This window comes from Cyphellophora europaea (assembly GCF_000365145.1).
Source record: "Cyphellophora europaea CBS 101466 unplaced genomic scaffold supercont1.10, whole genome shotgun sequence".
Classification (NCBI taxonomy): Eukaryota; Fungi; Ascomycota; class Eurotiomycetes; order Chaetothyriales; family Cyphellophoraceae; genus Cyphellophora; species Cyphellophora europaea.
This window is the reverse complement of record NW_008481798.1, coordinates 927787-940238: the sequence shown is the minus strand read 5'-3', so window position 1 is coordinate 940238 and position 12452 is coordinate 927787. Positions and strand designations below refer to the sequence as shown.

Genomic DNA, 12452 nt, shown 5'->3' with positions numbered 1-12452 from the left:
ACTACACCACACGGCATCTCTGCTCGTCACTTTAACCTCGCCAGCTTCGAACGCATGCGCTGCTCTGACAGATCCGCTCAGGCCCATCGCCCACGGGTTTACCTGCCTGCCATCCATCGGCCAACTTCGCCGTACCCCATCTGAGCCCATCCCATTTTCTAGCTCGACACGCTACCCATCCCGCTTCTGCTTATCTTAGCTCAAAGGACACCCTCCAAGCGACAGTTGGGCCCCACCCATTTGGTCCCTTCACCCCACTGCTGTGCGTTCTATCTCCATTTCACACGTTGCAGCTTCACGTGCGAAGGCTGCTCCAAGTACACAAGTACACTTGCAACATTTAGCCGCTCTCATTCTCGTGACCTCCTGCCACTATCTCCCTCGGGCCCATCGCTTCGCTTGCAAACATCCGCCCCGACTGAGCCCAGGAACGTTCTGCCATTCACTTCAACTCTGACTTGCACTCAAAGCCTCAGTCGCCAAACTAACCAACAACCCCGGTCTAACGCCGGAGGCCACCGACCCGGCCCCCAAGGCCATTTCCTTCTCCAACGTAGGGCCCCTTACCCCAACCCCATCAGCGCCACCAACCCCGGAATTTTTCATTTCGAAGCGGGACAAACACGGTCCACAGAAACGCCTACACAACGCTCGACACCACTCGTACAGCATTGCTTCTCTACCTTCTTCTAGAAACGCCCACTGAATCACCCCTTCGCGGAACCTCGCCCAAGGTTGCGGATCTCGCTGTATAAGTTTTTGCTGCGAGGGGCACAACTTCGGGAATCGCCTTTTTGTTGTACATACGACAAAGCAACTCTCTTACTAGCCTCAATCTGTGATTTCACACAATAGTAGTAGTAGTAGTAGTACGCGTAGAAAAAGTCAAGTTCTCTTAGTTAGTAGCTAATTTTCGCCTTCTGAATATAATCCTTTGGACAACACGACTCGACTCGACTCGATTCGATTCGACTCTCGACACGCAGGAGTGGACTCCGACAAGGTAGATACCTCACACAAAGAACACAGATAGGTAAGGCAGGTAGGTAGGTAGGTAGATAGGTAGGTAGGTAGGTAGATAGGTAGGTAGGTAGGTAGATAGGTAGGTAGGTAGGTAGGTAGGTAGGTAGGTAGGTAGACATTTCTCTGCATCATCTGCCTTGTTCTCTGTTCTCATGATCATCTTGCGATCTCGTATCATGGTAGTAGTAGTAGTACCCAAACATCCAGGCTCTGTTGACTCAGGGCTCCGTCTCGATTCCGACTCGGGGCCTTATAGAGCCACCCCGATTCTGTCTCCGTCTCTGTCTCTTTGTTGTCCTTCGCCTCTCGTGAAGATGTCTCTCTAATATGCAGATATCTAGCTTCTTGTGACCGGCCCATATCCAAAATGCCATGCATCCATCTGTCCAACTGTCCACCCCGTTTAGCCATCTATCCATCCATTCATCCAACCAACCAACCTACCAACCAATCAAGCTACCCTCTTCTTCTTACCTCTTACGAAGCTCCTCCTTATGCATCCTTTATATGCAAGCCCCCATCTTTTCCTCTCCCTTCATCCTCCCATGGATCCAAAGCCTCACCCCTTAGCGTAGCGGCGCCTCCTCCCGCGCCTTACTTACGACACGGCCCATCTCACTCCGTGTCATCCCCCACCTGGGCAAGCCAATGGTGGTTCTTGACCTGCTCGATATCCACCCTCTGATCGACATCGCGATCCAGCATCCTGCGTATCAAATCGATGCAGCCCTCGCTGAAGGGCAGGTAGGGGACGCGCAGGGGGTGATCCAAGATCTCATCTGTTTGCCACGAACACCGCTGGTCAGCAAATAGTGGCCTGGGCAGCAAATATCATAATACGCAAATTGCCAGTGATTGAAGGGACGCAGCATAGCATTTGATATATGGATGCTGGAATGATGGATAGGCTTCAGGCGGGCGCGAGAGAGAGGCGAAGGAGTTAGAAGGGAAGATGAAGACGTACCGATGTTGTAGAACGGATTCTCCTTGTACACGATTGTGTACAGCAAGATGCCAAGAGCCCACACGTCCTGTTCCTTACCGCCGTAGGGTTTTCCTTGCAGCACCTCGGGGGCTGCATAATCTGCACGAGAGTGTTAGACAAGCAGCCAAGTACGGATTTTCCATGTCGGCAGACAGCAATAGGGCCAAGCGTGCAACATGAAACGCAGGGCGAGACATGTGCGCTCGCGCAGAGCGAGCATCCAGAGACATCCGCTGTTCGACTCGGCCTTGCCCCTTGAAGCACACAGACATCTTGCCTCAACGCTCCAGCTGCTGCCTCGATCACAGGAGAGAAAGGAAGGCCAGTACTCACCAATGGTGCCGACAAAAACATCAAAAGGCCCGTTCTTCAGATACGCCGCGCTCCCGAAATCAATCAGTTTGATACGACCCTCACCATCCAGCACGACATTCTCGTCTTTGATATCGCGATGGACCACGCCCGCGCGCACATGCAGGTGCCAGATGGCCGCAACCACTTGCCTAAAGATGGATCTGCACTCTTCCTCCTCCATGTTCGACCTTAATTCAATGTAATCGAACAAATCCATCCCAGGGATGCCGTGCGGCAGCATCTCGATATAGTAGTTGACATCGTCTTCGAAGAAGTCGATCATTTCCACAATGTTTGGGTGCCGTAGGCCGTCTTTGCGCAGGTAGTCCATGACGTGCACTTCGAGCGGGACTGTGCCTAAACGCCGGTCGCGTGTCCAAGTATCAACTAAGATACGCTTCTTGGTGACGTACTTGAGGACTACCTTGCGGGAGTGTGGGGCCTTGTACCGGCCCAACTTAACCTGACCATACGCCCCGGCGCCCATCTCCTCGAGAATCTTGAAATCCGCAATAGTTTTGCGGGGGTGCGGAGCCGAGACGACGTGTGGAGGCGGGTGCTCCAGCGGCTCGGCTTGCAGGGCAAGGGTTTCATTTGTGACCGTGGGAGAAAGAAGAGACATTTGGGAGGAGGCATTGCTGGCTCCTAAGGAGACTGATTCGTCCGAGGAGACTGGCGGAGGGGACGGAAGATGCGAGGGGGGTTGAGGCTGTTGAGGCGGTGTCATTGGTCGGGCATCCTCAGTCGCTGCTGCGCCAGCCGCGTGAAGTTGGCGCGAGTAGGTGATCCAGACAGCATAGACAAGCTCGGTGACGGCAACTGTGTCGGGATTAGAAGCAAGATCCGCTCTGTCCTCTGCTTCAGGCTGCTCGGTGATGACCTGTTCGGTGGCGGGGAAGATGCTCTCGGACCGAACAACTCGCATTTGCACGTCGACCATGATATCGGAGCCATCTCGATGCTTGGCAGGTAGGCCCGATGGCCGGAGAAAAATATTGGCAGCGTTTTCTGAGCCATCTCGGAGGGACAGTAGGGCGTAGGCGCGACGGAATGAATGCTCCGGAACAACGAGACCGTCGACAAGGTCGACTTCGTCTTCCATTGTGAGGATGGTCAGGATGTCGGAGAATGAAGGAATCAGCGACAGTATCGACAAGCCGGAAGGCTTTTCGTAGCCGAAGAGCGAGGCACAAAAGACCGAATTTGAGGATGTGATATTCAGGTCTTCGGGGTTGAGCACCATCATGCCGGCCATGTGGGGAAGCGAGGAGACCCGAAGTTCACTCTTTCCCGGAACTCTGGTGACCGTGGTGGGAATATTGATGCTGTTGGCCGTTTGAGCTGTAAAGTGGCAGGCTGCAGGTTGACCACTGGGTGTTCGTCGGTCGAAAAAGGACGTTTCTGTTGGTACCTGTGGCAGCAGCGCCCGAAGTGGCGTCCCAGATGGGATCGGCTGTCCCCATATCTGCTCAGGCTCGCCTGTACATGCCGTGACGATCTGGTTGTCGCCAATCGACAGCACGGCGACGTCCTCGCGAATCTCTTCAATGACCCAGATGAGGCCACCCTTCTTCTCCATGACCCAGAAGCTGGCGGAGCCTATGGATCCATTTCTCTTCTGTATAGGCACAATATCGCCGCACAGCAGCACACCTCTCGACTTTGTTGGCGGGTGGTTCTTGGCTGTTTGTCTATAGTAGCCTCCTGACCCGTCATCAGTCGCGGCCCTCTTCGCAGGCTTAGTCGTCCTGGAAGGAGCTTTGCTCAGCAGCCTGGCTGTGATGCCCGTCTTTGCGCCTAGGAGTGACTTAGCAGCCGTAGCCTGGGCCGACTGCGGCCCCCGACTTCCCGCGTCTGGAATTGGCTTACCGAGCTTCTCCTCGAGCCATGATCTCCTGTCTTCCTGGATCAAACCAAGAATACTCAGTGCCCGTACTTCTGCGCGAGTCACGCCGAATATGAGACAAGCCAAATCGTTTGCAGCTAGAATTGTCCAAGGCGCTTCTCCGCCCGTTCGAAAGACTGCTTGGGCGGCAGGAGACCACTTGCTACTGTGAGAATGAACTGCAGCATTTGTAGGGGTGGGCCCAAGAGTGGAGTGTGTCGCTTTCGGCTGTGATGCTTGATGGTCATCGCTCGAATAGGGCTGCGCCAGGGCATCGATCAATTTCTGTTGGAGGGACATAGCAGAGAGATCAGTGTATGTCCGCTTTAAACCGATCCTTCGAGGTGCGGTTGAAGATATCTCTTCGTTGCTAGCGGTTCTTTCAAGTGGCCGGCGAGGAATTTCATCCGACCCTCTCCGCGCTCCGTGTGGATCTGGCGAGGTAGGGAGCGGACTCAGTACGGCGACGTTCTCATCCACCGATTCGAGACTTTGACTGAAACTGCTCTCAAATATGTTGCGGCCGTCCGTATCAGCAGGTCCAGTCATGGGCCCCAGCCCAAGGCCAAGGCCCTGGTTGTTTTCCTTCTTATCAGTAGCTGTAGGTAGGATCTTTGCCTTTTGCAACAGGTCCATCATTCCTTGTATCTCTGCATCGCCACTAGCGCGTGCTTGAGCTGCAGCCAGCGCTGGGTTCGAGGCCCATGCCGCCGAGTTGCGCACAAAATCCACCGACTTCTGTACTATACTCTGACGACTATGCAGGTAGTCCTCTGATTGTTTACTAAAAGAGAACGAGTGCAATGACTCGGCCGGAAATCGATGGAGGTCTTCCAGGACAGGCGAGCTTGGTCCGCTGACGAGGTAGCCAAAGGACGCTGACCGAGATGCCGTCCTCGAGGTTGGGGTGGACGCCGGAAGTGTTTGGGCATGCTGCAATGACGGCGCCGTCCAGTCGGCGTCCTCGATGATCAAGGACGGGGTTCGTGAGGGCACGGGCGGACGTCTGATGCGTCGCAGGCCTGACATGCCCAAACCAAAGTCATTTTCAGGGCGTGAGGGTCTGCAGTCACGAATGTTAGGTCACGTAAGACAGGTCACATGTGACAGAACGGACGAGGGCGGGCACATGTGCTGTGGGCGCATGCGTACCTCTTTAGATTTCTGACCTGCTGCGCCGACCCATCTTCGAAGGAGAACCTCAATTGTTCTGGCCCGGCAGAGACGACCTCTCTTGCCCCGAGCAGATTGCCCGTGCTTTTATTCTTGGGTATCCGGATCGACAAGTCCGGGGATTGTGGTGGGGAGACATCGTACGCGTCGTTGGGCGATAACGATGTGTGTATTTGTGCTCCTGCCATACGATCAGCATCGCCAACACTGGAACATTGCTGCGTGTCTCTCCTGGCCGAGACGGACGAAGGGAGCTCACGCCCACGGGTGAGCTAACCATGTTTGCCATTTCCACCTTCAGTCATCGCTTTGGGAGATGGAGGTGCAGGTCAGGATGAGGCGCGTGTGCCTCGACAAGAAAAAGAGAAGACAGTCGAATTAAGGAGAGGCGTGAAGATTCTTGGAAGAGTGTCGTTGATCTACACGGACAGCACGGCTGATACAACACGTGGGACGCTGCGGACGGTGGGACGGGGAATGTTCCGAGCTGAAGCACCAAGTACCGGCTGGCGAGAATCTTCGGAAAAGGTTTCACAAAGGGCTGAGAGAAAAGTCTCGGGAGTTTGGGAGGTGGAAGGCTCGAATTGGCGAGAGATGAGGCTGCACAAAGGCCTTCGAGTTGGATGGAGGGCGCAGTGGCTGCGTTCTCCAGCAACAGCAATCCGATCAACTTGAATGATTCGGTTCTCAACTCCAAGTGGAGAGTTCCTTGCTTGAGCCTTGGCACCAGTCCGGTCGCCGCCCCCACCACAAACACGACTTGGTCACCACAAGCGATCCGGTGCTCTCGTCAGCCAGGACATGGTTCATCCTACCATCCATGGCAGACATGACATTCATCAGATGCGCAAGTTACTATACATTTCCTGGCTATCATCGATGCTTTCCTGCCTATATCGCAGCTGCCCTACCCCGTATCGCACTATTACCCCCCCACTTACATCGGTGGCGGCCGAGGCTGGCAGTTGAAAGTATACCGCCCCAGACGTCCGCAACGGTTCCGCCCTTCTAGCGTAACGGCACAAGACTCCCTATGTCTGTCAATCTCGACGTGGACAGGGTGCAGATTGCGCACTGACTGCCAACAACGGAAACCCGGCTCGGCCTTGGCACTTTTGACAGGCGTTCATAGCCCATCTCCACTCTGCTAACAATGGCAGCATGTTGCTCATACCGCGTCGGCCCGCTCCTGTCCAATATTGTGCTGTTGATTTCTGACGCTTCCCTTCTTCGCGAGAGGCACGACTGTTCTTATCGCGTTTGCGCTGTGTCATACTTGCCGACTAGCATCCGTTAAGCCATGCTCCGCTGCGATGGTGAACGTGGGCGGGAAGAATAATGTGCGGGCAGTGCGGTCCCAGAGGTCATGGTGAGTTCAATGGGTGCTTCTGCGCTGAGGTCCATTACGGTGGCAAGATGGGTCATTGTGTCGCTGTATTGATCCGTAGATATGTCCAACAATGTCGTCTTCATCGGTTCCTACCCATACGATTCTTTGCAGTTGAAGGTCCAGCATTTGTTGAAAGCGGAGGCAAGGCTTCCACATCGTATGGCTCGACATCATATTCCACTGACTTCATGATATGGTTGTCTTTCTTGGCAAGCTCATCCCGCTTTGTTTTCTGATCACTTGACAATTCCAGATAGGCATCAGGTTTGCGCTTCTTGGTCACCCAGATTCGCTCGACCCTGCCAAGACCTCCGTGGGCATCGCCGCGAACCAGGTAGACTTGGTTTGGTCCGTGTCTTGAGGCGCTGCTCGTGGATAATCTGTCGACGTAACGCTTGAAGAATGGCTTTAGAGCCGGGGCACTAGCCGCATACACCGCCAGCCACAACTCGAATTCTCCCCATACCCATATCTTCCAGAGCGTCCAGGTGAAGTCATAGTCGACGTTGACGACTCGGTACATGTAGTAGCTGCGAACTGCACCACATATCACGACCGAGAACCCTAGGCTGAAGAGGAAGTAGAGCGCCCACTTCTGACGTGATGGAAGCGATAGCCGGCTGACCAGGACAAGCGGCAGAATAGTGCTGTAGGCGTCGCCGATGACGCTGAATATAGCAGACAACGGTTCCGCAATCTGCTCGCTGCCACATGTGAAGTTGGCCGTGGCATAGTACTCCAAGTTGAAACTCTTCCAGTACGCGTCCAGAGGTCGGCAAAGCAGGCACAATGCCATGATGAAGCCGACCACGTAGACAATGTTATATGCTATTCCGATCCAGACGGCGATAAGAAAGCCTCTTGTGAATGACACACTGAGGCGGCGGTAGAAGAGGAGGACACTGATTTTGACACATGACAGGGATAGTGTGTAGCACACTTGGGCAATCCATACATTGAGCCTGTGTGGTACAGCGCTCGCTGGAGGGGTGTCCTGGGTCGTGTCAGTTGAAGCAGTACTCGGTCGGAAGACCACTCACCCATATGTGATACCCATTGTAGTATACCTATTCGGCTGCTCTCAGCATCCATGCAGGAACAAGATAGGGGGACTAGCGAGCTGGGTGAAAGCATGGATTTGCACTCACCTGGTTTCCAACCATCACGAGGCATGACAGCGCTATACCGAAGACCAATCCCGCCACAATAAGCACGTCATCAATGCCGAATGCCCGTGTGATGTAGATTCTGGCGTAGAGTCGCGTTGCAACAACTCCGACGGCGATAGAGGGCAGCATGGATGCCACCACCATAAGACCTGGGCCGTGAGTCTCCGAGTTGACGAAGTTGGGCTTTGGCCAGGAAGCCACCACTTCTGGAGGTGCTGTGGATTTGTTAGCACGTGCACACAGGGGTCAAAGTTGTACCAAACTTACGTCTTAGCGCGTTGACCATTGCTGGTGACAGTGTTCAGTCAACGTACAACCGAGGTCGCTTGTGATTTTATAAGTGAGCACAGATAAGCACGCTCATGGCATAAAACTCATGATGCGCGATTGTTTTCGAGGCATGGAGGAAGTCAAGGGGGGTTTCTGGGGTATAAGGCACAACGTGGTCCCCAGTTTTGAAACCGTGGGTGGAACAGGGAGCCCGGGGGGGATGCAGCACCGGCCAGACTAGGATTTTCGAATGCCTGTCGTGGGAAGCTACCGGCTCCGTGGGAGTGTGAGACGTGGGCGCAGCGGCATCATCAAGTCCAGTAGTGGCCTGTGTCAGCAGCAATGATCAACGCCATAGGGCTTGGAAGAGGTCTGATCGCCAGCCTATTCTGCCAAAGCATACGGGCAGTCTCTGCGAAGCTTTTGCAAAGCTTGCTGCGAGGTACTCTGTGGGGTTTCTCCCGGCCTTGGTGATTCATGTCCGGCTGTATACTCCATTTGACAGTTTTGGCAGCATGAAGAGCCCTGATGACCGCCGGCCGTTGAGGAAAGCATCCGTCAGTTCGACATACGACCTCGCCAGAGCATCTACAATCTGTAGAGAGGGTGCCTGCGTACAGGGCACGCAACCTCGGGCGCCTGTCTGACGAAATGCACATGGTAGCCATGCCAAAAGGGAAGGAAAGCCGTGAATGTGTGGGGAGAAGGAAGTTGAAATGCAGCACTAGCAATTCTAGCGCAGTCGCAACGAGTCTAGCGAGGGGTTTGCCTCGGGAGTGGAGTTGCCCTCCCGAAAACTTTATATCAACCCTTTCCATTACCAAACCCCTTCACACTCCGTCTGCACGCCTGTCTCCAGTTTCATCGGCCTCAGAGACCCGAAGCTTTGACTCGGAGCTCGTGGCAATTCCTCTCCATCTACTTGTAACACCGGGATCCCACATAATTACCCCTGTCAATCAGCACTAATTTGCGCATGAGGCACCGGCAGCGGCCCAACCCTGGCCACGCTTGGCTGCCTCGGTTCTTTTATTGTTCGGCGACTAGTTCGTCGCCTCTGACGCCAGCCTGAAAAGAAGTGGTCCACACCGGGGCGGAATTCAGGTTGATGCTTCGTTAAGCGAAGATACGAACATCTGGAACAACTCAATGTGGTTGCTTCTGAATGCTGCGCTTGGTTCTTAAGCCATTCTGGAGGCCCAAATGTGTCACACGTGATTTAGGACCAAGCCGCTGGGACGCCACAAGTTGAGCATGTATCTGCAGCTCGCGGCTCGCAGAGACCTCAGACTATTGTACGGGTTGCTACGCATCAAGGCGAAGGCGGGGGAGCAGGCAGTGCGCACGCGGTGGATCAGGTGCTGCAAGTTCAGGGGCTTGTACAAGCATCTCCTACAGCGGGCCCCCTCCTCGCATGCTACTCATGGTAAACCCGTCGTCCTCTTCTACTTCTGCGCCTCCGGTCTTGGCATTGTCGCTACTCCCTTTCCTCTCCTTGGCCTTCTGCTTTTGCTTTTGTCTCTGCTCATGTGTCAACGCTTTGTTTAGTGGCTTGTCGGTGGAATCACTGTTCCGTCTCTCCTCGGGCAGATTTGCCACGGAACTCACAAAGCTGCTCCGATGTCGACCTTCGCCTAGCATGAAGGAGAATGATGAGTCCGTCAATGAGGGCCGCACCGCGGGCCTTGTCTTTGCGTTGTCGATCTGCGGGGAAGGGGACAATTGGCGAGGCGATCGGCCTGCCGTGAGAGCTGGCGATGGTGTCGCCTCACCAACGGGCTGCACCTCGGGTACCGAGGCCCGCGCATCTGAAGACTCTTCTTGCGCTTCCAGCGGTGCTGCCGTGTCGGCTATCGGCGGTTCCGAAGGTGCTACCTGCATCTTCGCTGCGGTATCTTCCGGTGGAATGGGTATGTCTGGGTCTGACAGATAGACTGACACGAACTGGATCTTGGCAAGCGAAATGTTGAACGTCTCTTCCGCCTTCTCGGCTGTTTCTGCGTCCGTGATTTTGCTCCCACGCAGTGATCCTAGAGCGCCGTCCAGCATCCTTGCCAAAGCCTTGTTTCTCGTCTCCAGCTCTTTCACTCGTTTTTCCAGCCGTTGGTTGTCGCGGTGCGGTGCATCGCCTGTCGCGGAAAGCACATCAACGCTCGACTGCCGAGAATGCGCAGCTTGAGCTTGAAGGCTGCTCATGTTGCGTTTCATCTCTCCTACCGCTCCCCGGACAGCCTTGGAGACATTCCATCCTTCCGCTCTACTTCGGATTCCGCCCGAGACGTCGTTAAATAGGGTCTCAAGCTGTCTCTGCGGGCCAGTAAAGCGAGCTGGGGAAGGATTCGGAGACAGATGATACTGAGGCGTCCTCGAATTCCTGCGTGTCGGTGTATGATCAATACTGATGCGCGCTCGATCAGAGCTCTGTACTTTTGGTTTCCTGCCGCTGTACTTTTGTATCAACAAAGCACCCGCATCCGGCGTTCGAGATTTCTCTAGCAATATGGCATCTCTTACCAAGCTGCGAGGATCTCTATCAGAATCTGGCAGCTCCACATGAGTCAGGGCCGTGATGGCGGTGGAGTAGTCCGCCTCGACAAGCGTCCACCTCATTCTCAACAGCATTGCCACACAAGTCATATCAATAACGTCCGAACGAAGCTTTTCAGCAAACAGGATGTCCCACATTCGAAGAACGTCCTTGAAGTCGAACTCGCGACCGAAAAGCAAGCGAATCCATCGGATGGCGTAGATCTGCGGCAGGACCCCTGCAACCTGGAGATGTAGTGCGAGCTCGGGATCAACGGCTCCTAGCAAGTCGTCGTGAATTCTGCGACTCTTGGTGATGATCGGCGATGAGTCCCGGTTATCGCCCATTTCGTAGAAGCTCTTGGCAGTCTGCATGACCGCGCAGAAGAGGGTGAAGGCGTCTGCTTCGCGATGCTTACTGTCTAGTATCTCCAGCATGAGGTCAACCCCATCAGTCTGACGATCAGAGACACTGAAGGAGGCAATATCGACGGCGTCCTGATGAACAACCCAAAGCAGAGGAGCCAGTAACTCGTGCATGCCCTGTCTGTACCCAATGTCTGGATTGAGCTTGGAGTAGATGAAGAGTATATCCAGTAGCATTCGTTGTGTCTCTGGCTCCCGAAAAAAGAAGTTGTCCTGCATGCAGCGCGTAACATCCTGGAATATCTCCTCGCGATTGGTCTCGTCTTGGCGGAGATTCGACCATGGTGACTAACGTGCCGATTAGCAAATTCCTTTACGTGTAAACCGCTAACTTACCGACTCATCATCAGCTAGAGGATCAGCCTGCGAATTGAGGTCATTAGGATGGTCAATGAAGCGGAGGAAGTGGTCCCTCAATGACGTGTAGGTACCCCTGGAATCCGCGAGCTGTTTCGGCCATGATGCCTGACTGACGGGCCCATAGAGCAGAAATGCCTGAGTCCAAGTCAACAGCGATTCGCGAATGGTGCAATATACGCACTTTCCAGCAGACAGATCGAAGTCCGCTCTCACAAGGATCGAAGCCTTCACCGTCTCGGACCGCTTGGCGGAGGTCAACGCCAATCGAGCTCTCGAAGATCGTCTTCCATCGGGTACTGTCTGTGTCAACATCGACTGTCTTGAGCTGAAGAGCCACCTACGGGATGTCCTGACGCATGGCGATGATGAACTACACTTCCGGAAGGCGTTTCATGCGGATAGCGGGATGAAACGGGAATGCCGGGTGGGGACATCGGGTGTCCCATGATTGGACAGTCGGGGTGACGCCCGGATGAGGCGAAGGCCGCCCACAACAACACGGATATGAAGTCCAGCTCACCAGTGAGTCCGCCGGTGAGGTAAGTGCGGTTGGCAGTTCTATTGTTCGGGCTGGGTCTCGTGTCAAGACGTCTACATTAGACCAGCACGACTGAAGAATTGAGATTCACGTGACATGCCGCTTCAGGGTGCTATGGAGTGTTGTGCGAGTTCAACAAAATGTTACGTCTCGTCTGAAGAGTAAGCAGCCTGCCTGCGAACAGTGTCGGTCTTCCTTTGTGCTTCCCTGCTCCTCGACGCTCAACCATGGCACATCACCTTCTGTTGGAAGTGTTCCTTGGGCCAATATCAAGCGCTACTGACGACGAAACCGAGTCTGGAACTCTTTCACGACACCACCATAATTGCTTCTTGAATCGTAGTAAGGAGTAG

General features: G+C 54.4%; 3 protein-coding genes across 3 annotated transcripts; all 3 read right to left on the bottom strand.

Moving 5' to 3' along the window:
* Nucleotides 1-1638: 1638 nt before the first annotated feature.
* On the bottom strand, nucleotides 1639-5276 carry HMPREF1541_09451 (uncharacterized protein; the record flags this gene model as incomplete). Its single annotated transcript, XM_008714125.1, has 3 exons — nucleotides 1639-1802; nucleotides 1988-2107; nucleotides 2342-5276. 3 exons carry the CDS (start codon nucleotides 5274-5276, stop codon nucleotides 1639-1641), a joined length of 3219 nt encoding a protein of 1072 aa, XP_008712347.1.
* Nucleotides 5277-6889: 1613 nt separating this feature from the next.
* HMPREF1541_09450 (uncharacterized protein) lies at nucleotides 6890-8265 on the bottom strand (the record flags this gene model as incomplete). Its single annotated transcript, XM_008714124.1, has 4 exons — nucleotides 6890-7804; nucleotides 7851-7877; nucleotides 7959-8194; nucleotides 8247-8265. 4 exons carry the CDS (start codon nucleotides 8263-8265, stop codon nucleotides 6890-6892), a joined length of 1197 nt encoding a protein of 398 aa, XP_008712346.1.
* A 1376-nt stretch (nucleotides 8266-9641) lies between these two features.
* HMPREF1541_09449 (uncharacterized protein) lies at nucleotides 9642-11919 on the bottom strand (the record flags this gene model as incomplete). The annotated part of the gene is made up of 5 exons (XM_008714123.1): nucleotides 9642-9694; nucleotides 9731-11489; nucleotides 11538-11696; nucleotides 11743-11857; nucleotides 11903-11919. The coding sequence occupies 5 exons, from the start codon at nucleotides 11917-11919 to the stop codon at nucleotides 9642-9644; spliced, it is 2103 nt and encodes a 700-aa protein (XP_008712345.1).
* Nucleotides 11920-12452: the final 533 nt, after the last annotated feature.